General features: G+C 47.7%; 1 protein-coding gene across 1 annotated transcript in view; it reads left to right on the plus strand.

Annotated features, from left to right (window-relative positions):
- Nucleotides 1-323: 323 nt before the first annotated feature.
- LOC119843809 overlaps nucleotides 324-26570 on the plus strand; it is a 60590-nt gene continuing 34343 nt past the window's right edge. Inside the window, exons 1-3 of the mRNA XM_043498364.1 lie at nucleotides 324-347; nucleotides 856-1340; nucleotides 21420-21618. Coding sequence (XP_043354299.1) covers nucleotides 324-347; nucleotides 856-1340; nucleotides 21420-21618 — 708 coding nt within the window. The remainder of the gene's footprint in view (nucleotides 348-855; nucleotides 1341-21419; nucleotides 21619-26570) is intronic.

Consider the following 26570-nt stretch of genomic DNA (forward strand, 5'->3'; position numbering starts at 1 on the left):
GGCTACAGGGCAGCAAAGTGGCCGGCATGTCCCTGCGGTTCCTACATAGAAGGACAAGGAGCTACCTCCGCAGCTCATGGTGGGGACAGTGTGGGGACTCCAGGGAGCCCCCCGGCCTTCCCCTCCCTGAGGACTAGGAGCTGCAGGGACACGCAGAGCCAGGTAGGGAGCCTGGCAGCCCCTGCCAATCCCCCCCGCCAGCACCAGTGGGGGTCCCGGGCTGCACGCCACCACCTGCCTCTCCCCCCCAGCACCTGTGGCATCCTTGGACTGCCCCCCAAGCACCCCCAGCCTGTTTTAGTTAGGGGTATATAGAAGTCGTCATGGACAGGTCACGGGCTGTGAATGTTTGTTTACTGCCCCTGACCTGCCCATGACTTACTAAAAATATTGGGCCATGACTAAAACAAGCCTTAATCATGGGTATCAGTGGGGGAGCTGTGGCTTTGGGAGGCTGGGTCTCTCGCTGAGTTTGGGGGGCTGGGGCTAGGAGTGGGGGTTGGGTTAGTTGTGGGGGGGCTGGGGCTCTGGTTGAGTTCGGGGGGCTGGGGCTAGGAGTGGGGGGTTGTTGTGGTGGGCTGGGGCTAGGAGGGGGGGTTGGGTTAGTTGTGGGGGGGCTGGGGCTCTGGTTGAGTTCGGGGGGCTGGGGCTAGGAGGGGGGGGTTGGGTTAGTTGTGGGGGGCTGGGGCTAGGAGAGGGGGGCTGGGGCTAGGGAAGGGCAGTGGTAACTTCGGCCTGCGCCTTGACAAACTTCAGAACCCGACAAATCTCTTGCCCCGGGGCCAGAGTCTGCCAGGTGGCCCCAGCCCCAGCCCCGCCCGGCCCGGCCCCGTGAGCAAACCCCTGTCGTAGCAGCCGGACTGCCCCGAGTGGAGCCGGAACTTCCCGAAGGCTCCAGCGTCCTGCCAATGCTCCGAGTATTACCGAAGCTCCCCGAGCGGAGAGAGGCGGAAAGGCCCGAGTGTTGCCGAAGCTCCCCGAGCGGAGAGAGGCGGAAAGGCCCGAGTGCTGCCGAAGCTCCCCGAGCGGAGAGAGGCGGAAAGGCCCGAGTGCTGCCGAAGCTCCCCGAGCGGAGAGAGGCGGAAAGGCCCGAGTGTTGCCGAAGCTCCCCGAGCGGAGAGAGGGGGAAAGGCCCGAGTGCTGCCGAAGCTGCCCGAACACGGGGAGGCGGAAGGGCCCGAGTGTTGCCGAAGCTGCCCGAACACGGGGAGGCGGAAGGGCCCGAGTGCTGCCGAAGCTGCCCGAGCGTGCTCGGAGGCCGGTACCGTCCGGCCCTGGGCTGTGGTTTCCGTGAGTAGCCGCCCGGCGCCGCGGCCGGCCCGGACATGGCCTCCTTCATCGTGAGTACGGGGGCTCGGGATTGGGAAGACAGGCTGCGGGACAGGCGAGCCCCCGGCCCTTGCCGCCCCAATGCATGATGGGAAACCTGCCCCAGTGCATGCCGGGACATAAGGCCTCCTGCCCCAGTGCATGATGGGGCACCGTTCCCGTTCTTGCCGACCCCTTCCACGCAGTGCATGCTGGGACCTCGCTCCCCTCCTCCTCCGGCCTCGTGCGGGCGGGGCCTCTCCTGCCAACTGCGCCCGCTGGGGCCTGGGCCTCTTTGGGCCTCGGTAGCCGCTGGCCCAGCGGCCCCCGGCAGCCGGGGCGGGCCCTGCCTCCGCTGGCGCCGTGTGTCCCAGCACCGTGCAGGGCGAGGGCCCGAGAGGCCCGCAGGGTCAGCACCTCGCTGCGGCGGCGTCGAGGCGCCCAGACCAGCCTGTTCCTTAAACCTCCAGCGATGGGGGCCCCCGGGAGCCTGCTCCAAGCTGAGCTGCTCTTACAGCTGGAAGGGTTTGCCCGACAGCTATCCTCAGTCTCCCTCGCTGCAGGTGAAGGGCGGGTTACTTCATGTCCTACTTTCTGCATCCTCGCCCCCACACGCCTAGTGCACGCTAGACCATAGCAGCGGTGTGCTTGACTCCCCCTGCCTGCGCCCTGGAGCACCCCGGATTACTATGGGAAATCCCAACGAGTCATCTGGATGGTGGGGCATGGATCTCCCTCCATATCTTGTGTTTCTGGAACCAGTTGAGCTCTTGCCCTCCTACTCTACGGAGAACCACTGGGGCTCCTGCAAAGCCATCCTGTGTGGGACTCATGCTCACTGAGGTATGGAGGCAAATACTTGCAGTTCAGTGTTTTGTAACCTCTGTACTGAGAGGCACTGGCAGTCCCAAAGGCAGAGTGGAGCTCACAGCTCCCCTTCAGTTCTAGAGCCCAGCCCCAGAGTCCTGTTTCCACCCCCAACATCCTATCCAATAATGCCTGCACTTAAAGAGCCTTTGGGTCATTTAATCATGGTCAGTCCAATAATTTCTCTTTCTCACACACACACATGCGGTCTCATGCATGGAATAACCTTAGAATCACTCTTTAGATTCAGGTTTCAGAGTAGCAGCCGTGTTAGTCTGTATCTGCAAAAAGAAAAGGAGGACTTGTGGCACCTTGGAGACTAACAAATTTATTTGAGCATAAGCTTTCGTGAGCTACAGCTCACTTCATCAGATGTTGCATCCGATGAAGTGAGCTGTAGCTCATGAAAGCTTATGCTCAAATAAATTTGTTAGTCTCCAAGGTGCCACAAGTCCTCCTTTTCTTCTTTAGATTCACGTGCTTTGCTTAGGAAGGCTAATGTTGCAAAGGCCTAAGGACCTAATGAGAAACTGGGAAATGGAACCTGCCTATCTGGTAGTTGAGCAGCCGTCTTCCCTACAGTATCTGAGTGTCAAATGCAAATTCGAGAGGGGACATTCAAGGTACATAAAATGTGGGCTTCAGAGGAGTGTTCTTTAATGAGGGAGATATTCAAAATGCCACTGATGGTAAAAAGAAAATCAAGCAACAGATGAACTGCAGTATACAGAAAATAGCATGCATGCAAAACAGCTACCGGTTAGTCACAACCGGAGGATCTGGTAAAACAATTTAAACTGTAATCTAGCCAAAGGGACTCGACAGCAGCACCAGAGCTTCTTAGAAATGTTTGTAGTATTAATTTAGTAGCTGAAGCTTATTTCCTTGCATTTATTCAATAGTAGTTCTCATTTTGTGTGTCTCTTTTAATAGCCTTGCTGGAGATGCAATAATGTACACAGAGGGGTGGATGTGCATGCCCTCCAATAGAAAAAATGGTGCCCACAATTTTCCAAAAGCCACCACAAACGCGCATGAAGTGAAACAAATAGTAGTTGCTTGTCATCTCTAATATGGAGGTGCGACAGATGAAGACAACTGGTCCCAGTATGCAGTGCTCTTATTATGACACTAGAGGAGGTTTTGGAATTAATTGAGAAACTTAACAGTAACAAGTCACCAGGACCAGATGGCATTCACCCAAGAGTTCTGAAAGAACTCAAATGTGAAATTGCGGAACTATTACCTATGGTTGGTTTGTAACCTGTCCTTTAAATCAGCTACTGTACCCAATGACTGGAAGATAGCTAATGTAAATCCAATATTTAAAAAGGGGTCTAGAGGTGATCCTGTCGATTACAGACCTCTATGTCTATCGTCGGTACTGGGCAAATTAGTTGTAACAATAGTAAAGAATAAAATTGTCAGACACATAGAACATAAATTGTGCAAAAGCCAACATGGTTTCTGTAAAGGGAGATGATGTCTTACTAATCTCTTAGAATTCTTTGAAGGGGTCAACAAACGTGGACAAGGGGGATCCAGTGCACATAGTGTACTTAGATGTCCAAAAAGCCTTTGACAATGTCCCTCACCAAAGGCTCTTATGTAAATTAAGTTGTCATGGGATAAGAGGGAAGATCCTTTCATGGATTGAGAACTGGTTAAAAGACGGAACAAAGGGTAGGATGATGCGTTGGAGAGGTTTTAGTTGGGGGCTGAAGGTGATGGCTAGTGGCAACGCATCATCAAGGATCTACTACCTATCCTGAAGGACGACCCATCACTCTCACAGATCTTGGGAGACAGGCCAGTCCTTGCTTACAGACAGCCCCCCAACCTGAAGCAAATACTCACCAGCAACCACACACCACACAACAGAACCACTAACCCAGGAACCTATCCTTGCAACAAAGCCCCTTGCCAACTCTGTCCACATATCTATTCAGGGGACACCATCATAGGGCCTAATCACATCAGCCACAGTATCAGAGGCTCATTCACCTGCGCATCTACCAATGTGATATATGCCATCATGTGCCAGGAATGCCCCTCTGCCATGTACATTGGTCAAACTGGACAGTCTCTACGTAAAAGAATGAATGGACACAAATCAGACGTCAAGAATTATAACATTCAAAAACCAGTCAGAGAACACTTCAATCTCTCTGGTCACTCGATTACAGACCTGAGAGTGGCTATCCTTCAACAAAAAAGCTTCAAAAACAGACTCCAACGAGAGACTGCTGAATTGGAATTAATTTGCAAACTGGATACAATTAACTTAGGCTTGAATAGAGACTGGGAGTGGATGGGTCATTACACAAAGTAAAACTATTTCCCCATGTTATTTCTCCCCCCCGCCCACTGTTCCTCAGATATTCTTGTTAACTGCTGGAAATAGCCTACCTTGCTTGTCACCATGAAAGGTTTTCCTTCTCCCCCCCCCCCCGCTGCTGGTGATGGCTCATCTTAAGTGATCACTCTCCTTACAGTGTGTATGATAAACCCATTGTTTCATGTTCTCTGTGTGTGTATATCAATCTCCCCTCTGTTTTTTCCACCAAATGCATCCGATGAAGTGAGCTGTAGCTCACGAAAGCTTATGCTCAAATAAATTTGTTAGTCTCTAAGGTGCCACAAGTCCTCCTTTTCTTTCTATGAATATTGTGAAATTAATCAAACAATACATTTGCCAAATACTTTTATGTATCTCTTACGGCGAGTTGGGTGACCTCTTTCCCTTCTTTACACTCTGCTGCAGCTTGGCAAAGTTAAGCAACTGCAAAGGCACTGAAGCTAATTGCTGACTCAGCAGGACGGCACTGTATTGATTATAGTCAATTCATGTTTGGAAGATTTTCTTCACTACCATAAGGGCCAAACACTTCTATTTTTTTAAATGTAGATTCTGTAGAAGTTGATGATGCTTTTTCAGGAAAGTGTCCTGTTTAAAGATGAAGCAGTGGGCTATATATATATATATATATATATATATATATATATATATATGCAGGAGTGAAATCAGGAAGGCTAAATCACACTTGGAGTTGCAGCTAGCAAGGGATCTTAAGAGTAACAAGAAGGGTTTCTTCAGTATGTTAGCAACAAGAAGAAGATGAAGGAAAGTGTGGGCCCCTTACTGAATGGGGGGAGGCAACCTAGTGACAGAGGATGTTGAAAAAGCTAATGTACTCAATGCTTTTTTTGCCTGTCTTCACAAACAAGGTCATCTCTCAGACTACTGCACTGGGCAGCACAGCATAGGGAGGAGGTGACCAGCCCTCTGTGGAGAAAGAAGTGGTTCAGGACTATTCAGGTTTCACAGTAGTAGCCGTGTTAGTCTGTATTCGCAAAAAGAAAATGAGTACTTGTGGCACCTTAGAGACTAATAAATTTATTTGAGCATAAGCTTTCGTGAGCTACAGCTCACTTCATTGGATGCATTCAGTGGAAAATACAGTGGGGGGATGATTTATATACACAGAGAACATGAAACAATGGGTGTTACCATACACACTGAAAGGAGAGTGATCACTTAAGATGAGCTATTACCTGGGGGGGAGGAGAAAACCTTTTGTAGTGATAATCAAGGTGCGCCATTTCCAGCAGTTGACAAGAATGTCTGAGGAACAGTGCGGGGTGGGGGAGGGGGGGAAATAACATGGGGAAATAGTTTTACTTTGTGTAATGACCCATCCACTCCCAGTCTCTATTCAAGCCTAAGTTAATTGTATACAGTTTGCAAATTAATTCCAATTCAGCAGTCTCTCGTTGGAGTCTGTTTTTGAAGTTTTTTTGTTGATGGATAGCCACTCTTAGGTCTGTAATCGAGTGACCAGAGAGATTGAAGTGTTCTCCAACTGGTTTTTGAATGTTATAATTCTTGACGTTTGATTTGTGTCCATTTATTCTTTTGCGTAGAGATTGTCCAGTTTGACCAATGTACATGGCAGAGGGGTATTGCTGGCACATGATGGCATATATCACATTGGTAGATGCACAGGTGAACGAGCCTCTGATAATGTGGCTGATATGATTAGGTCCTATGATGGTGTCCCCTGAATAGATATGTGGACAGAGTTGGCAACGGGCTTTGTTGCAAGGATAGGTTCCTGGGTTAGTGGTTCTGTTGTGTGGTGTGTGGTTGCTGGTGAGTATTTGCTTCAGGTTGGGGGGCTGTCTGTAAGCAAGGACTGGCCTGTCTCCCAAGATCTGTGAGAGTGATGGGTCGTCCTTCAGGATAGGTTGTAGATCCTTGATGATGCGTTGGAGAGGTTTTAGTTGGGGGCTGAAGGTGATGGCTAGTGGCGTTCTGTTGTTTTCTTTGTTGGGCCTGTCCTGTAGTAGGTGACTTCTGGGTACTCTTCTGGCTCTGTCAATCTGTTTGTTCACTTCAGCAGGTGGGTATTGTAGTTGTAAGAATGCATGATAGAGATCTTGTAGGGGTTTGTCTCTGTCTGAGGGGTTGGAGCAAATGCGGTTGTATCATAGAGCTTGGCTGTAGATAATGGATCGTGTGGTGTGATCTGGGTGAAAGCTGGAGGCATGTAGGTAGGATTAGCGGTCAGCAGGTTTCCAATATAGGGTGGTGTTTATTTGACCATCGCTTATTAGCACCGTAGTGTCCAGGAAGTGGATCTCTTGTGTGGACTGGTCCAGGCTGAGGTTGATGGTGGGATGGAAATTAATTGAAATCATGGTGGAATTCCTCAAGAGCTTCTTTTCCATGGGTCCAGATGATGAAGATGTCATCAATGTAGCGCAAGTAGAGTAGGGGCATTAGGGGACAAGAGCTGAGGAAGCGTTGTTCTAAGTCAGCTATGAAAATGTTGGCATACTGTGGGGCCATGCGGGTACCCATCGCAGTGCCGCTGATTTGAAGGTATACATTGTCCCCAAATGTGAAATAGTTATGGGTGAGGACAAAGTCACAAAGTTCAGCCACCAGGTTAGCCGTGACATTATCAGGGATACTGTTCCTGACGGCTTGTAGTCCATCTTTGTGTGGAATGTTGGTGTAGAGGCTTCTACATCCATAGTGGCTAGGATGGTGTTTTCAGGAAGATCACCGATGAATTTTAGTTTCCTCAGGAAGTCAGTGGTGTCTCGAAGATAGCTGGGAGTGCTGGTAGCGTAGGGCCTGAGGAGGGAGTATACATAGCCAGACAATCCTGCTGTCAGGGTACCAATGCCTGAGATGATGGGGCGTCCAGGATTTCCAGGTTTATGGATCTTGGGTAGCAGATAGAATACCCGAGGTCGGGGTTCTACGGGTGTATCTGTGCGGATTTGTTCTTGTGCTTTTCCAGGGAGTTTCTTGAGCAAATGCTGTAGTTTCTTTTGGTGACCCTCAGTGGGATCAGAGGTTAATGGCTTGTAGAAAGTGGAGTTGGAGAGCTGCCTAGTAGCCTCTTGTTCATATTCTGACCTATTCATGATGACGACAGCACCTACTTTGTCAGCCTTTTTGATTATGATGTCAGAGTTGTTTCTGAGGCTGTGGATGGCACTGTGTTCTGCACGGCTGAGGTTATGGGGTAGATGATGCTGTTTTTCCAGAATTCCAGCCCGTGCATGTCGGCGGAAGCACTCTATGTAAAAGCCAGTCTGTTGTTTCGATGTTCAGGAGGCGTCCACCCAGAATCCTTCTTTTTGTAGTGTTGGTAGGAAGGTCTCTGTGGGTTAGTATGTTGTTCAGAGGTGTGTTGGAAATATTCCTTGAGTCGGAGACGTCAAAAATAGGATTCTAGGTCACCACAGAACTGTATCATGTTCATAGGGGTGGAGGGGCAGAAGGAGAGGCCCCGAGATAGGACAGATTCTTCTGCTGGGCTAAGAGTATAGTTGGATAGATTAACAATATTGCTGGGTGGGTTAAGGGAACCACTGTTGTGGCCCCTTGTGGCATGTAGTAGTTTAGATAGTTTAGTGTCCTTTTTCTTCTGTAGAGAAGCAAAGTGTCTGTTGTAAATGGCTTGTCTAGTTTTTGTAAAGTCCAGCCATGAGGAAGTTTGTGTGGAAGGTTGTTTTTTTTATGAGAGTATCCTGTTTTGAGAGCTCATTCTTAATCTTTCCCTGTTTGCTGTAGAGGATGTTGATCAGGTGGTTCCGCAGTTTCTTTGAGAGTGTGTGGCACAAGCTGTCAGCATAGTCTGTGTGAAATGTAGATTGTAATAGATTTTTTACCTTCAGTCCTTTTGGTATGATGTCCATCTGTTTGCATTTGGAAAGGAAGATGATGTCTGTCTGTATCTGTGCGAGTTTTTTCATGAAGTTGATAGATTTCCACTCCATACGGCTAAATTCAGTGCCTTGCATAATGACAGATTACAGAGTAGTAGCCATATTAGTCTGTCATCGCAAAAAGAAAAGGAGTATTTGTGGCACCTTAGAGACTAACAAATTTGTTTGAGCATAAGCTTTTGTGAGCTACAGCTCACTTCATCGGATGCATTCAGTGGAAAATACAGTGGGGAGATGATTTATATTCAGAAAAGCTGGATGAGCACAAGTCCATGGGGCTGGATGTGCTGCATCCGAGGGTGCTAAAGGAGTTGGCGGATGTGATTACAGAGCCATTGGCCATTATCTTTGAAAACTCATGGTGATCGGGCAGGTCCCGGATGACTGGAAAAAGGCTAATGTAGGGCCCAACTTTAAAAAAGGGAAGAAGGCAGATCCAGGGAACCACAGGCCAGTCAGCCTCACCTCTGTCCCTGGAAAAATCATGGAGCAGGTCCTCAAGGAATCAATTCTGAAGCCCTTAGAGGAGAGGAAAGTGATCAGGAATAGTCAGCATGGATTCATCAAGGGCAAGTCATGCCTGACTAATCTAATTGCCTTCTATGACGAGATAACTGGCTCTGTGCATGAAGGGAAAGCAGTGGACGTGTTATTCCTTGACTTTAGCAAAGCTTTTGATACGGTCTCCCACAGTGTTCTTGCCAGCAAGTTAAAGAAGTATGGGCTGAATGAATGGACTATAAGGTGGATAGAAAGCTGGCTAGGTCATTGGGCTCAACAGGTAGTGATCAATGGCTCCATGTCTAGTTGGCAAACGGTATCAAGTGGAGTGCCCCAAGGGTCGGTCCTAGGGCCGGTTTTGTTCAGTATCTTCATTAACATCTGGAGGATGGTGTGGATTGCACCCTCAGCAAGTTTTCAGATGACAGTAAACTGGGAGGAGTGGTAGATATTCTGGAGGGTAGGGATAGGATACAGAGGGACCTAGACAAATTAGAGGATTGGGCCAAAAGAAATCTGATGAGGTTCAACAAGGACAAGTGCGGAGTCCTGCACTTAGGACGGAAGAATCCCATGCACTGCTACAGACTAGGGACCAAGTGGCTAGGCAGCAGTTGTGCAGAAAAGGACGTAGGGGTTACAGTGGATGAGAAGCTGGATATGAGTCAACAGTGTGCCGTTGTTGCCAAGAAGGCTAAAGGCATTTTGGGCTGTATAAGTAGGAGCATTGCCAGCAGATTGAGGGATGTGATCGTTCCCCTCTATTTGGCATTGGTGAGGCCTCATCTGGAGTACAGATGCTCCCTGGGTTACGCAAGACCCGATTTACACAAATTCACACTTACAGAAAAAGTTCCATAAACCAGAAATGGGATTTTCAAGTTGCGGAAATTTTTGCCTAACGTATGGGTATATGTTTCTGACTTACGCAAAGTTCGAGTTATGAAAGGCTTTCCAGAACGGAATGATTGCGTAAGTTGGAGGGCGTCTGTATTGTGTCCAGTTTGGGGCTCTACACTACAAGAAGGATGTGGAAAAATTGGAGAGTCTAGCGGAGGGCAACAAAAATAATTAGGGGGCTGGAACACATGACTTCTGAGGAGAGGCTGAGGAACTGGGATTGTTTAGTCTGCAGAAGAGAAGAATGAGGGGGGATTTGATAGCAGCCTTCAACTACCTGAAAGGAGGTTCCAAAGAGGATGGATCTAGACTGTTCTCAGTGGTAGCAGATGACAGAATAAGGAGTAATGGTCTCAAGTTGCATTGGGGGAGGTCTAGGTTGGATATTAGGAAAAACTTTTTCCCTAGGAGGGTGGTGAAGCACTGGAATGGGTTACCTAGGGAGGTGGTAGAATCCTTCCTTAGAGGTTTTTAAGGTCAGGCTTGACAAAGCCTTGGCTGGGATGATTTAGTTGGGGATTGGTCCTGCTTTGAGCAGGGGGTTGGACTAGATGACCTCCTGAGGTCCCTACTAATGCTGATATTCTATGATTTTATGATTCTATGATATTCAGGAACTCCATGGACTGTATTTAAGGTCTTGTCTACACACAAAAAATAAGTTTTACCACCTTATACAGGTATAGTTAAAACAGTACTCACCCCCACCCCACCCCACCCCACCAGTAGATGCTATGATATCCGCACTAAGGTGCGTGTACTGGTATAACTCTTTCCCACGTGGGAAGACGAATAAGCTACAGAATAACATAAGACACTATACTGATATAACTATATCCACACTAGGGGATTGTGTAACTATCTCAGTTAAAAAAACAAACCCACACACCTCTAACAGAAATGGTTATATCAGTATAAAATCTGTGCGCAGATCAGACATTTGGGCCACCCTGATGATAACAGACTTTTAACTAAGTTGTACAGGCTTAACTAAAGGGGTATTTTTAAATCGATTTAGTTAAACCAGTGCAATCCCCTATACTTCCTTAAATCAATTCAAACCAGGTAAGAATTAAGCTAAATTAATACAAGCCAGGTTTAAATCAATTTAAGAGCAGCGTAGTGGTTAGCACAAGTTTAAATTGATTTAAGAAACAATTTTAGGTAAAGTGCAAGTTTTAATATAGATAAGGCCTAAAGTTTGGCTCATAGAATGGTTTATGGTTAAGGTTATGGAATCCATGACTTCCAGCGACCTCCAGGACTTCAACCCCGATGGCCGTGAGCTGCAGGGTCCCGCTGCGGCCACGCGGAGTGGTGGGAGGATCACGCAGCTCCTGGCCACTGCAGCTCCTGACTGTTGTGGGTCCCCCATAGCTCAGGGCTGCCACAGGTAGCCGGGGTCCCACGCAGCTCCAAGCTCCCAGCTGCTGCAGGTGATGGGGCCCCATGCAGCTCCTGGCTGCTACTGGCAGCGGGGGGACCCTGCAATTGAACTCCTCATTTTGTCATGGATATTTTTATTAAAAGTCACAGCTAGGTCAAGGCCTTCCATGAATTTTTCTTTATTGCCCGTGACCTGTTCCTGACTTTTACTAAAGATATTCGGGACAAAATCTTACCCTTATTCACGATGTTCTCTGAATGCTGCTTGTTTGGATGTGAAAGCCTAGTCTTTCATGAAGGAAATTGACAACACAAGTAAATTACCATTTTAGTAGAGTAGCCCTTCCTCATTCAAACCATTTAGCATCCTTACAGCAGTTAATTTGAGGTAAAAGACAGACAAACAAGAGAGGAAAAGGAAACAAAATCCAGGAAGGAAGCATGAATAGTCAAGTCTCATGTTCCTTTATCTTCTGTCCTTCTCTTCTTCCCCTTGGGCATCTATGTAAGCAGTGGCTCTCATCAGTGTTGACAGGTCTGGCAAATCTAATTAGCTTGTTGCTTTCCATTCTTTTTCAGCAACAATACCAAGCAGATATAAATGATTCTAAAGTTCTTTACTTGCTGAAAGTTCCTGAAGATGATTAGCTGAAGTCCAGGCTTCCAGTTAAGTCACATCATACTGCAGCATGTGTTTGTTGTCCATAGGTTCAAGAGAATATTGCAAAATCTCCAGATGACTTGCATGGTTTCTTTCATTCAGAAAAAAACAGATCAGATTTGCTTAGTTCACATGTAAAAAAATATCAGGCCAAATTCTGTTCTTACACCAGTGTAAATCAGGAATGACTGGACTGAAGCCAATGTGAGGGGAGAATCAGGCCTCTTATTTTTAAATGTCAGCTCTGCAAACTCCTGCTGGGCTCTTTCCTTCTCATGTATAATCACCAGCAATAATAATTCTGCAAGAAGAATTTTGCCCTCAGTTTGCACCTGTGCAACCTCCATGGCCATCACTGGGTTTGCACAGGTGTCACTGATTGGAACTTAATAAAAGGTTCTGTTTGATGATGCCCAAGAAGGAATAGACTCCAGCTCCCTCTCAGCTATCTGTGCTGGGTCTGCAGGGATAAGAGCAGTAAAAATAAGTACAAGCTTTAGTCACTATGGTCAGCAAATGTGACTGATACAGAAAGTAGATCAGTTGATTGAGAAGGGGCTATTTTTATATCGTCACTTTTCCTAGCAGAACCACATTTTAAGGCTCATTCCAGACTTTGCTTTGCTGCAACACTAAAGTGATCGGTGTCCCATAAAAATGACTGTAACAGTTATTTCAGCCCTGTACTTTAACAGTGGGGACTACCTCCCCTTCCTCCTGCCCCATATCTTCCTGCTTAGCATAACTTTACTGTGGCATCATGACTGGCATATTTTCTTTCATTGCAACAGCTGCACTTTGAGCACCCTTGCCATGATGTCTCGCTGTGGTGAGGGTCAGAATACACCAATACACCATTATTAGGCTTTGATCCTTAGTATCTTTTTTCCTTCTTCCTTGTGTTCAGGGGCAGTTTGATGAGAGGAAGTATTTGGTTTGGTTATTCTTAACCTTTCTTTGGAGTCTGTAGATTTAAGGACCTGTAGATTTAAGAATCTTTTCCTCTTCCCCTGCAGTGAAAACAAGAGCTTCTTTAAATCTTTAAATCTAAATTCCCAGACAAAAAGCTTCATTAAGACACAGTTAAGGTGGTAAAGATGTCTCAATTACTTCTCTTGAGGACATTATTAGAATGCTATTGCTCTCAAAAGGAACAAGCACTCGAAAGACAACAAATTTTAAATCAAGATTACATTTGTGGGGAAGAAAAGAGCACCAAGCTGTTTAGAAGCCTGGAAATTTAGATTATGCTTTCACAAACCATCTTAACTCCTCCCCATTCCTTACCAGACCTTGCAGCCTTCTGGCATAGATGGTCAGATGCTCATAGAGCTCATGAGCTCCTCTTTGTGTGGAACAGGCAAGGTCAAGAACCTGTTTTGGAGAATAAGGTACAGTGCTGTGTTGTCTGCAGCTAGCATTAGATATTAGATAAAGTGCAAGTGTTCAACACTGAGAGTAGTTAACCACTGGAACAACTTACATAGGGATGTTGTGGATTCTCCATCACTTGACGTCTTTCAGTCAAGTCTGGATGACTTTTTAAAAGCTGTGTTATCGCTCAAACAGGCGTTATGGGCTTTATGCAGAAATTATTGGGTGAGGTTCTCTAGTCGGTGTTATTCAGGAGGTCAGACTAAAGATCTTGACGGTCTCTTCTGGCCTTGAAACGTGTGAGTCTGTGGTAGTTGATTGGTACCCTGTGGAGATGTTAGGTAGAGATGTGTGCAGTCACAGAGGCCATAGTGGCTGTATGAGGGTAGTTGTTTCTCAGACCCCCAACGGGAAGGAGAATCGGCTGAGTATAATAGCACTGTTTGCACTCTCCTTAGAGAAGATGATGAAATGGTACAAAGTGATAGGTGTTTTGGGGTTGTGGGTAGATGATAAAATGTGAAAATATTGCAGTCTTTTGACTCTAGTGGGAAGGTGAGGTGAGAGGGAAGGTCTTTGATCTGTACTGGGGGGTAGGACTTGAGATACTGTCTGGACTTATTCTGGGACAGTGTATTCGAGGAGCATCTGTGGCTGGGTGGATGGGCCCTTTCTAATGAATGTCGTTTGTATACTTAGGGGATATGTGTTTCACGATGGGAATGTACGGAAAGGTACAATGTGGTGATAGAAAGCCCAGATCCAGAAAGGCATTTAGCTGCCTGACTCCCACTGGAGTTAGGCACCAAAATATTTTAGAGAATCTGGCCTAAGTGTCTTTGGGAGTCAGAGTAGGGTGTTCTGGGGCATGGGGAAGGGGCAGAGCTAAGGGTGTTTGTGGAATCTTAACTCTGAATTTCCAGATTTTTTGAACGTTTATTTTTTTCCATACACTTAGCCTTGTCTTATCAGGCCAGATTCTGGGCTAGCGTAAATCCAATGCCAGTGCTAGCGGAGAATGTGGTGCAGAATTTCCTGCTTTTCAGACATGGTAGTTTTATAACTGTAATATTCTAATAAGGTTTATAGAAGAAGTAACTGAGCTGCCTTTGCAACTTAATAATGTCTAAGTGAAGCTTTAACTCGATGAGTTTTTCTTTCAAAGCAAGTATTGAAAAACCTAGATGTGAAAATGTATTGTAGATTGTTACTGTGTCTTCGGATAGTGAGGCTATTATTTTGCTGTTGTTACAGATTAGCTGTAAACAATACATGTACTTTGATGAAACACTGGCCAATATAAACTTAGAGCTTGATTCTCCTCTCATTCAAGTTGGGATGAATCAGGAATAACTCCATTCCAGTGAGATCAGAAGCAAGCACTGTGAATTACTTATTGTAGTAAGGTGAAGTCAGAGTTGCCTAGTGGTTAGGGCTTGGGTCGGGGACTCAAAGACTGGAGTTCTATTTCTGGTTGTGCCACTGGCTTTGGACAAGTCACTTCATCTCTTTGTCAAGTGCTTCGAGATCAACTGATGGAAAGCACTATATCAGAGCTAGGCTATTATTATTATTTTATTTTATAATGCTTTTAACCTCTTTGCATTTGTTCAGCCAATCGAGTTCATAAACTGTTCTTGATCGGGTATTTGCCAGGGTTCTTTATAAGCCCCAGCAAACACTTGGCCTTCTGTGGTAGAAAACTGTTTTTCTTTTGCTCTGTGAGAAACCTGCAGCATTGATCAGCTCTGCGGAAGTCAGTGGACCATTAGAATAAGTGGCTTCTATTCCCAGCTTTGCCATTCTGTGCCTCAATTTTCCCATCTTCAAAATGGGGTTCTTACTTACCAACCTGACAGTGGTGCGGTAAGGATTAATTCATGTTTGTACAATGTTTTGAGGTCATCCTGTGGACTATGCTGTTATTACTAAGCCCAGGCTGTACAGCTGGGATAGTTGCAGCATCTTTCTGACTGAGCTTGTAGAGGGCAGGGAGAGGGTCAGTGCCTGCTGCATCCCACATGGGTATTTTTAACCATTCTGCAGGAGATGATAAAAAGGCCCACACTGCGATGGGGCTTTGTGAGTGGATGCTGCTGGCATCCAGGTTGCATTCCTGAACCCAGGACTTCCTGTTGCACAACCTCCTCCTCCCTGGATTGGCCTTACTGACTGTGCTTTCCAAAGGCCTTGAAGGTGCCAATGACAATTGATAATTGGCAAGATTTCTTGGTAGGTTCCTTGCCAGCCCTGTTGTACTTCTGGCTACCACAAATTCCTCAGAGGATGAGAGCAGTCTCCATTTTCAAAGCTGTCTGGAGTTTGGGACTAAGCACATTCAGCATCAGCTGTTCTTTGTGTTACAGAGACAGAGTCAAGTTTAAGTCCAGAAGGGACCATCAGATCATCTCATTTGACCTCCTGCACATCACAGGACACCAATACCCCCCCAGCACCCGCACACAAAACCCAACAACCAGAATTAGACCAAAGTATCACAGCCGTCAGGAGACTAAACTATTGTGTGCCACAAGCAGAGAACAGGAAGGACTGAGGCGTACCAATGCCCAATGCCCTTGCAATGGCAGGGAATTGATTAAAGGAGATATGCCACGATGAACCTAGCATGATCTTTGCAAATACACTGCTGAGTGTTTCCCATCCCAGTGGGAGGTTTCCTACTTGGTAGAGTGCACACCTCTCAGGCTGTTGATTGCTAAGCAGCCACCCTGCAGCAGCCTTGACTCTTGCTAGACCAGGGATGGGTGGGCAAACTACGGCCCAAGGGCTGGATCTGGCCCGTCAGGGCTTTGGACCCGGCCCATGGGATTGTCATCCCCATGGCGGTGTGGGGCCCACGCTGCTGCTGGAAGCGGCCGGCACCAAGTCCCCACAGCCCCTGGGGTGGGGGGAGCAGAGGGCTGTGTGCCTAAATATGAGGCCTAAAATATGATTGATTTGGTTTGACCAGAGTACGCGACTGTGCAACCTATTTGGGCCAATCATGTTTAAATGGCGTGTGTTACATTTGTACAGCATCCTAGATCCGGGCTATAAAAAGCACTGTAGACCAGAATGATGCTTCTCCATCAGGGACTAGCAAACCATGATAGGGAAATGTACGGTCTGTAGAGATAAGATGCATCCTGACACAGATCTTCGGAGGAAGGAGAGTCACCTTGGTGAGAAGCAGTACAAAGGAGGCTTACAATGCCCAACCTGTATTTATTCTGTGGATATGCCTTGATCCTGAGAGATGCTGAGCAGCCACATTGACTTCTGCATGCCTCTGAATCAGGCTCCACCCTCTCCTGCTGGCCAATCAAACCCTTTCACTAACACTGCAGCCACAATCAGTAGCTCCGGTTCCAGCATACTAGGTTACAGTACTTCCCCATTGAGTGTCTCTTAGTTCCAGGCTCAATCAGTATATTTTCCACACATGATCCTTTACCAGGGACATGATGGTGAGGGGAAAGGGAAAGTGTGCTACAGCTGGTATTTCTTGGATTTGTCCATCAGATGGAGAACAGACCACTGTTCTAAGCCACTGGAGAGCCGCTCCCCCTCAGCACATTTGCAGCTGTGGACTGATGTTAGTAGGGACTGGAACATCACTGCATATTTGTGATTTTTTTAACCCATTCTTCAGTGGATGGTGTACCAGGCTGGGAGACAGGAGACATGGATTCTGTATCCTGCTCTGCTCTTGATTCAGTGTGGCCTTCGGGAAGTCAGTTTGCCCCTCTGTGCCTTCAAATGTAACAGTGTCATGGTAGTTACTTCTTTTGTAAAGTGCTTTGACTGTGTGGCTCTCCCCCATCTGTCAGTCTGTACCCATCAGTTGTCTCTTATCTTGTACTTAGATTGTAAGCTCTGTGGGGGAGGGACTGTCTTTTTGTTCTGGCACAACGGGTTTTGGGTTCGTGACTTGCTGAAAACTAATGGCTGAAAAATGCTCTCTAAGCAATATGATGATGCTTTAATAATAAATACTACTGCAGTTATTGTAACGCAGGATACTCAACCTCTGTGACAGTGGGGTCTCTTTGGCAATTTACCAGGGCTGCAACTAATTTACATAGCCATAAATGTCTAATTCAGGAACGAATGCGCACTGTCATAGTACTGGCCAGTACTTGGGTCTTCCCTCAAGAGCAGAGCAGAAATTGCTGCTTGTTTGAGTCCACAAGCAAAACAAATCTGCTGTGATCATATCTGGGCTTGATCAGTAGTTCCACAGACAGAGCATTTGGGGCTGCACCAGGCAAACTATTTCTCTACCAGTAACGGCATGGCATTTTCTAATCCCAGGACTTGAACCTGGGGAGGCGGAGGGAGGGGAGAGTTGGGTAGGGAATATACTCCCTCCAAAGAATGGTTGGTGCACTCCAACTCTCTCATTACTCTCTTTTCTTAGCAGCAGTGAGATGGGGTGTGACATAACCACTTGTAATGTTTTCCTAAATGTGGGTGTTGCCTGAAACAAATCTTAACTATGAAGAGCCCCACATATATGGTGCATTTTACATCCCATAGCAAAGAATTCAGGGTTGATGGGGTTAATACGGCATGTATCCACATTTGGAACTGGGTGGATTCTGAATTGCCAGTGTGATGGGATTGAGATGGAATCAAGAGGTGAAATCAAGAGGTGGATTTCTTTCCTGGTCTTATCTCCAGTGAAGCCACTTTCAGCAAAGAATTTGGCCACAGATCTACTTGTGACATCCCCCAGGGTACAATCTGGACTGATGGACAACTGGATCCCCTCAATTCCCCAACCTGGGATGCCTTTTACACTGCTTCACTGTGAGAGCCACCATGTTGGTCTTGTTGACACAGCCTCCAGGATGTCAATCACTCCAGTTATACTGTATGAATGCTATCGCCAGCCACTCATGAATTATACTATGTGGTAAGTTTCAGAGTAGCAGCCGTGTTAATCTGTATCCGCAAAAAGAGAAGGAGGACTTGTGGCACCTTAGAGACTAAAATTTGAGCATAAGCTTTCGTGAGCTACAGCTTACTTCATCGGATGCATGCAGTGGAAAATACAGTGGGGAGATTTTATATACAGAGAACATGAAACAATGGGTATTACCATACACACTGTAATGAGAGTGATCAGGTAAGGTGAGCTATTACCAGCAGGAGAGAAAAAAAATCCTTTTGTAGTGATAATCAAGGTGGGCCATTTCCAGCAGTTGACAAGAACGTGTGAGGAACAATGGGGGGGAATAAACATGGGGAAATAGTTTTACTTTGTGTAATGACCCATCCACTCCCAGTCTTTATTCAAGCCTAAATTAATGGTGTCCAGTTTGCAAATTAATTCCAATTCAGCAGTCTCTCGTTGGAGTCTGTTTTTGAAGTTTTTTTTGAAGAATTGCCACTTTTAGGTCTGTAATTGAGTGACCAGAGAGATTGAAGTGTTCTCCGACTGGTTTTTGAATGTTATAATTCTTGATGTCTGATTTGTGGAACCTATCCTTGCAACAAAACCCGTTGCCAACTCTGTCCACATATCTATTCAGGGGACGCCATCATAGGGCCTAATCACATCAGCCACACTATCAGAGGCTCATTCACCTGCACATCTACCAATGTGATATATGCCATCATGTGCCAGCAATGCCCCTCTGCCATGTACATTGGCCAAACTGGACAGTCTCTATGTAAATGAATAAATGGACACAAATCAGACATGAAGAATTATAACACAAATTATGAGTTTTCAGATGGTACCTCACAAGGCATATTTTGTATAGAATCCATTATAGTTTTGTAAAAAGGGTGAACATAAGGATTGTGACCAAGTTCCTGCTCTACCTTGGTGGGTCTTGCGCTTGTTGGCGGATTTGCTCGCCTTGGAGCTTCACGGCATCCCTCAGCTTGGCCGTTTTTCTGAACCCACAGTCCAGGTCAACTCCTCCTGTGTCTGACCAGGAGTTGGGAGGATTTGGGGGGAACCCGGCCCGCCCTCTACTCCGGGTTCCAGCCCAGGGCCCTGTGGAATGCAGCTGTCTAGAGAGCCTCCTGGAACAGCTGTGCGACAGCTACAACTCCCTGGGCTACTTCCCCTGGCCTCCTCCCAACACCTTCTGTATCCTCACCACAGGACCTTCCTCCTGGTGTCTGATAATGCTTGTACATATCAGTCCTCCAGCAGTCCGCGTTCTCACTCTCAGCTCCTAGTGCCTCTTGCTCCCAGCTCCTCACACGCACACCATAAACTGAAGTGAGCTCCTTTTTAAAACCCAGGTGCCCTGATTAGCCTGCCTTAATTGATTCTAGCAGCTTCTTGATTGGCTGCAGGTGTTCTAATCAGCCTGTCTTAATTGTCTCCAGAAGGTTCCTGATTGTTCTGGAACCCAGGGAAAAGAGACCTCCTTAGCCTGGGGCTAACATATCTGCCTTCTATTACTCTCCTATAGCCATCTGGCCCGACCCTGTCACAGGATACAGACTGTTGCCCAGCTGTTAAAGATGGTATAGATTGGACAGGATTATTGTCCACTTGCTAGAGCAATGGGCTGGAAGTCAGGACTCCTGGCTTCTGTTCTCGGCTCCGCCACTGACTTGCCATGTGACCTTGAGCAAGTCGCTTCACCTCTCTCTACTTGGTTTTCCCAACTGCCAATAACAACATTGGGTGCTGTGAAGCACAATTCATTGATGTTTCTAAAGCACTTTGGGACTCTTGGATGGAAGGTACTATAGAAGGCCAAAGTCTTGTTACAACACTGTATTGGTTCCTTCATACAAACAAACTGATACATTTCACATGGAACTATACAACTTGAGCTGTCCCTGTTCTTGCTCCAGCTTTAAAGGGGAAAGGACTCCCTCCCCACCAGCATTTTGTTGCTAAACCCTGGAACCTGTCTCTTGTGGACTAGGCTGGTGGCATGCTGTGGAGGCATCTGTTGATGCAATGTGTCCCCATATCCTCTAGCTGTTGCCAAAACGGTGACAAGGAACTGTATTCAGTGCTGTCTGGCAGGAGAGAGGGGTGCCATGCTACAGGAACCCTTTGAGATTTGGAGAAATAAAGGGACAGGATCCTCAGGATTCCCCATGCCAAGGATATCCTGGACCAATAAAGTACAACTTTGAGATGTAGAGGGGGGATGTACTAGCTTTAAATTCTCTAAGTTGCTTATTTGACCCATTATTTCAGAGGGACCAAGGGCCTAGCCCTCCACACAGCAAGCCTGCTGTGACTGAGTGTTCCTTTAGGGCTGATTGTGCTGGGGCAGGGGGCATCTGGCCTGTGTGGAGCTGCCTAGGAGTAATGATTTGTGGGCACACAGCTCTGAGCAGCCTCTCTGAGTATCCAGAGGAAGGGACAGGCATTGCAGCACTGCAGTTTTGCTCTAACTTTGCCTCATGCCTTCCCTGGAAGATGCTGGCTGAAGGGGTTTTTTTCACTGCAATCCTAGACTCAGGGAAAAACAGATTTGCAGCAAGAGAGTTTTCTGCCAAGGTGTGTGTGTGTGTGTGTGTGTTGGGGGTGGGGTGGGGGGCGCAGAAGTTATGAAATGAAACAAAGAGCCTCATGCAGCATTTTCCTTGGCTGCAGTCTCCAATATCTTGCAGTCTAATGATTCTAGGGCCCTCTTCCGTTTCCTGCCTCTCATTAGGGATGCAACACTCTATCTCTTTTAATAGCATTAGTGTCTGGATAGCTCTCGACAGGAGGTGACCTCAAAGATTTATTAACCTCTTAATAAACCATGCCAGGGCATGGCTTGCCATTTTGGTTTCTGGATTGCTCCTGTTTCAAAGGGGAGGTGCTCCCGCACTGCACTCTACCTCTCCTGCGCACACAAGACTGCTGAACTCATTGCTTCTGTTTAATAGTAGACCTAGGACAAGGCTAGGATTGGTTTAGCTGGGAGCTCCCACAGCACCTCCTGCTGGGTCAAGCTGGAACTGTTCTCCCACATTCAGTGCTCCTACAGTATCCCTTCAGCACCTCCTGCTGGCTGAGACTGGGTCTGGGATGCTATGAGTCCTTGTGCTGCCAATGCTCCTATGTGATTCTGCTAGGAGAATCTGGAGCAGAAGTAGCTGTGAAGTCTCTCTCTCCATTCCCCCCTAGGATGGTTCTTAATTTCACTCTGCCAGCGCAGTATTATTGTAATGATGCCATGTCTTCTTGTCTTTCCAGGCTCATCCTTCCGTACGCATCAAAGGAACAGAACACAGCTACAGCCCAGTCCTGTGCCAAGATGACCAGTGTGCTGCCAGTATCAAAGGGAGGCACACCCACTGTCCATTCTGCAGCATTTCAGAGGCTTATCAGGACCCATTCATTCTCCAGGCTCACTACCGGGTCAAACACGTGGACAAGGGGCTTGACTTTGCAGGTAAGATGCCACTTTGAAATGGTTGGACAGATGGCCTGGTTGGATTGGAACTTCTGCAGATGCTCCTGTACTCTGCAGAAATTGCCGCCCACAGTGATCCTTAACTCACAACAGATATCCCTAGACCTTCCATAGCTCTGTGTATGGTGGGGAACAGGCTGATTCCCCAGCAGTGGATGTAAACACTCAGGTAGTGGCTAATGATAATGAGATATAAAACCTAGGTTGCCAGTTTGGATGCAGCCCACGCTCGGGGCAGGCCAGGGTGAAAGTGGGCCGGTACGGGCCAGGACAGTGTACTGGTAAGAACCCACACCGGCCCGTATGCAGCCCACGTTAAAGTGCTGCAGGGTCCTTTGCATGGCAGCGCTTTAATGTTGCTGTGCCCCACGCCCCGTCATGTTGCTGGTAGGGCCTCCGATGTGCGGGCGCAGCAACGTTAAAGCGCTGCTGCAGCAAAGGACCCTGCAGTGCTTTAACGTCCCTGCGCCTTTTGCCCCCCCTCAGCCGCCAACGGGTGGGGGGGGGTGCAAAGGGAGCAGCTGCCCTGGGCCCTTTAAATCGCCACTGGAGCCCTGGGCGGTGCGGGCCAGGTGGCCTGGAAGGGCTGACTGGGGGATGCTGACACCCAGCCCCATCCCTTCCATCCAAGGCCCCGCCCCTTCTGGGGGCTGGAGCCGGCCCCAGCCCCTTACCCGTAGTATCCAGAGTTACTTTCACCCCTGGAGGCAGCGGAGACTGAAAGGTTTGTACTGTCTGATGCCTGTTCAGTGGCCCATGAGAAATTAGCTAGTGGGTCAGTGGACAGGTGCCTATGTCACAGAAACCACTGCCACAGCTGGCACTCATTTGTCAAAGTGCACAATATGCAACAGCTTGGGACAGGAAGTGAAGGAGAGCCCCGTATTCATTTGAAACTGCAGGGAGAATTTTAAAGAGGCAGAATATAATTATCTAGGTTAGAATTGGTCAGGACACTTGGGCTCACATCCTGGACCTTGCAAAAGACGCCTGGGGATTTTTACTGACCACTAACGGAGAAGGCTTGTGGTTGTACCTGCACTGTCAGGGAGATGGACTGGAGGAGTCAATACATAGCTCTATTGCCTTCCAGCAGCCTTGCTCTTCCTAACACACACAATGCTGGGACAGGTTTCATAGTACCAGCCGTGTTAGTCTGTATTTGCAAAAAGAAAAGGAGTACTTGTGGCACCTTAGAGACTAACAAATTTATTAGAGCATAAGCTGGAATGCATCCGATGAAGTGAGCTGTAGCTCACGAAAGCTTATGCTCTAATAAATTTGTTAGTCTCTAAGGTGCCACAAATGCTGGGACAGTGTTCCTGCAGGGGGAAGAGTGCCACCTACTGACTCAGCAACAGCATTAACTGCACCACCTAGTTTTTCCCTAAGAGTAGCCATGCAATAATGGCCTGGGCTGAACCTGCTTAGAGCCGGAGGTAGAATTACTGCAGACTCCCTTAAAAATACTCCAATCTGAAGGGAAATATGCTCCAGATTCAGGTCTCAGCTTTGGAACTAAAATGCGAAGATGATGTTTGCTAAATGGAAAAAGGACTGAGGAAAACCTTTGATTTTACAGTTTCTCAGGAGGCTTTACAAACAATGGAAAGTGTGTGCGCACGTGTGTGTATTAAAAACTACAGAGACAGATTTGACAGAGTCCCTTTAAGGAAGCTGCCCATAGTGAAAGTCGCATGCAAGTGAAAGGTGTGTAAAAGTTGGGTTCAAATGCTGAATGCACCTACGTGCACACACGTGTGGTCGGGTCTGTGAAAGGCTGCATATCTTCCATCTCCGAGGAATGGGCTCAAACCGAAAAGAGCAGCATCTTATAGGCCTGGTTTACACTACAAACTTAGGTCGACATAAGCTGCGTTAAGTTGATCTAATAATGTCTGTGTCTACACTACTGAGTCCCTTCCGCCAACCTAAGTGGTCTGTAAAGTCGACTTCTGTACTCCACCTCCGCGAGAGGCATAGTGCTTGATTTGACATCCACGGGTCGACATGGGAATAGTGTAGACACTGTGCTGTGTAATTCAAATGAATTGGCCTTCAGGAGGTGTCCCACAGTACTCTGTTGTGACCGCTCTGGAGAGCACTTTCAACTCCACTGCTTGTCAGCCAGGTACACAGGAAACAGCCGCTCCTCTGTTAAAGCCCCGAGAACTTTTGAATTTTCATTTTCTGTTTGATCAACATGGAGAGTTCGCCAGCACAGCTGATCATGGAGACTCAAGGCCACAAACGTGGTCCAGCATGGAGTACACAGGAGGTGGTGGATCTTATTGCTATGTGGGAAGAAGAGTCTGTGCAGGCAGAGTTCCAATCCAGCAGAAGAAATGCTGACATCTATGCCAAGATTGTGCAGGGCATGGGGGAGAAGGGCTACACCAGGGACATACAGCAATGCTGCATGAAATAAAGGCGCTTTGGCAAGTGTACCAGAAGACAAGGGAGATGAACAGTCGTTCTGGTTCTGTCCTACAGACATGCCACTTTTATGAGGAGCTGCATGCGATTCTCGGCGGCGACCCCACCACTGCCCCAAAACACTCCGTGGATAGCTCGCAGGAGCCCCGGGCGACCTCCAGCAACAACAAGGAGGACATTGTTGACGAGGACAAGGAGGAAGAGGAGAACGTGAGATTGGCAAGCGGAGGATCAATTCTCCCCAACAGTCAAGAACTTTTTTTGACCCTGGAGTCCATCCCTTCACAGAACCAGTTGGTAGCAGAGCGTGATGCCGGGGAAGGCACCTCTGGTGAGTCCACATTTCCAATCAAACTGTAGGGGTTACATGCTATCATTTTTAATGTTGAATCTGAAAAAAAGTAGGGTATTAGTGGCCACTCCAGCTATGCAGAGGGTGCTCTCTGAAAAAGACCGTTTATATGCACAAGGCTGGCCCATGAATCCTCCAGGGAGATCTTTAGGAAGCTTTAATGGAGGTTCTCTGCAATCCATGGTAGGACACTTTCCTGTGCCACTCCAGTATTAACTCTGCTGGCATCATTGTGAGCACACAGCATTGCAGCATAAGGACCAGGTCTGTACCCAGACACCTGCAGCATCTGCTCCCTTGCCACCTCTGTTACCCTCAGGAGAGTGATATCGCATAAGGTCATCTAGGGGAAATGGAAGTTTTCAATGCCAGCCCTTAAACTGCAAACAATGCAACAAGTTATCTGCCCCCTGTTTGGGGAAATCTGGGGCACACAACCACACTTTCCAAAACGTGCCATGTTTGTGGTTGGAAGGGATCACCATGTATTGCAAGCAGCATTGAAAAAAAAGGGGGATGACGGCTTCCTGTTTGTCTCCCTTCCCGCCTACCCGGTGCTGCTTTTACAAAAAACAAACTATTTGGGGGGCTTTACACTGGTGCTTGTCCTCAAGCACCATCCAGGTTGCTGCGGCAAAGGTGGCTTTTCTCAAGTTCCAACCTGGGATCCCAAGGATGTCTTCACAAAAGCAGCAGTGCAAGACCTCTTGTCCATGCCTTGTGGCCTTACTCACCATGGCTGGAGCAGCAAACTGACTCTTGCAATAGCCAGCAGTTGTGATTACATTGTAGCTTGCAGTGAAGTGCATTGAGGGGTGTTTTTTTTAATTAAAAAAATTAACCTTGCACCAGAAACAATGTATGCACTGTGAGTGCTCCCTTTGTGCTTTGCATTCCTTGCAGCTGAAAACTTGTCCGTCAGTGCATCCTCCACACCAGGACAGAGACTTTCCCAGATTAGAAGGCAGAAAAAGAAGGCTCAGGAGGACATGTTCAATGAGTTAATGCGTGCCTCTGAGAGTGACAAGACGAAGCTCAGAGCATGGAGGATTGCAGTGTCTGAGAACCTGGACACGGATAGGGAGGATAGGAGAGCATGCAGGGAACAAGAGCGTGCCACGCAGGGAGAGATGCTGCAGATTATGAAGGAGCAGTCAGACATGCTGAGGCATCTGGTTGAGGTTCAAGAATGGCAGCTGAATGCTAGAGTCCTTCTGCAGCCTATGCTGAACCTGCTGCCATCCTTGCCCAGTTCCACATCCTCTTCTCCCAAATGTCCTATGAGGCAGCGGGGGGAAGTTCGGTATCCCTGCACGCAACACCAGGAGAGGGTACAAGGACCAGAAGGTGCCCATTCCTCACCTTTGACTGACTGTAAGCAAGCTTTCCTTGTTTCTCACCCCACAGCGTTATCAGCCCTTTTACCCCAGGTTATCTGACTTTTCTTTGCTGTGTCTGTGTGTTTATGAGCATAATAAAACTTAAAGGGTTGAGGAGAAAAGGCTCTTTATTCACTCAACACATGGTGGTGGAGGCAGACAGCAGTTACGGATGACGAGGTGGTGGAAGGGAGCAGTTACAGAGGCCGTGGTGGAGGCAGGGAGTAATTACGGAGGCCGTGGTGGTGACAGGAAGAGGTTACGGAGGCCATGTGGAGGCAGGTGGCTGTTATGGAGGCCATGGTGGAGGCAGGCAGCAGTTAAGGTGCTCGTGGTGGAGGCATGGAGAGGTTATGGAGACGGTGGTGGAGGCAGGCAGAGGTTATGGATGCCGTGGTTGAGGCACGCCATTGTTACGGAGGCCGTGGTAGAGGAAGGCAGCGATTACGGAGACCGTGGTTCAGGCAGGTGGTTGTTACAGAGGCCGTGATGGAGGCAGGCAGTGGTTACGGAGGCTGTGGTGGAGGCATGCGGAGGTTATGGAGGCCGTGGTTGAGGCAGACAGCAATTACGGATGCCGTGGTGGAGGCAGGTGGTTGTTACGGAGATCGTGGTGGAGGCAGGCAGAGGTTACAGAGGCCATAGTGATGGCAGGAGGTTTTTACGGAGGCCGTAGTTGAGGCAGGCAGCGGTTACAGAGGTCGTGGTAGAGGCAGGCAGAGATTACGTAGGCCGTTGTGGTGGTAGTTAGAGGTTACGGAGGC

The sequence above is a fragment of the Dermochelys coriacea genome, chromosome 15 (genome assembly GCF_009764565.3).
Source record: "Dermochelys coriacea isolate rDerCor1 chromosome 15, rDerCor1.pri.v4, whole genome shotgun sequence".
Taxonomy (NCBI): Eukaryota; Metazoa; Chordata; order Testudines; family Dermochelyidae; genus Dermochelys; species Dermochelys coriacea.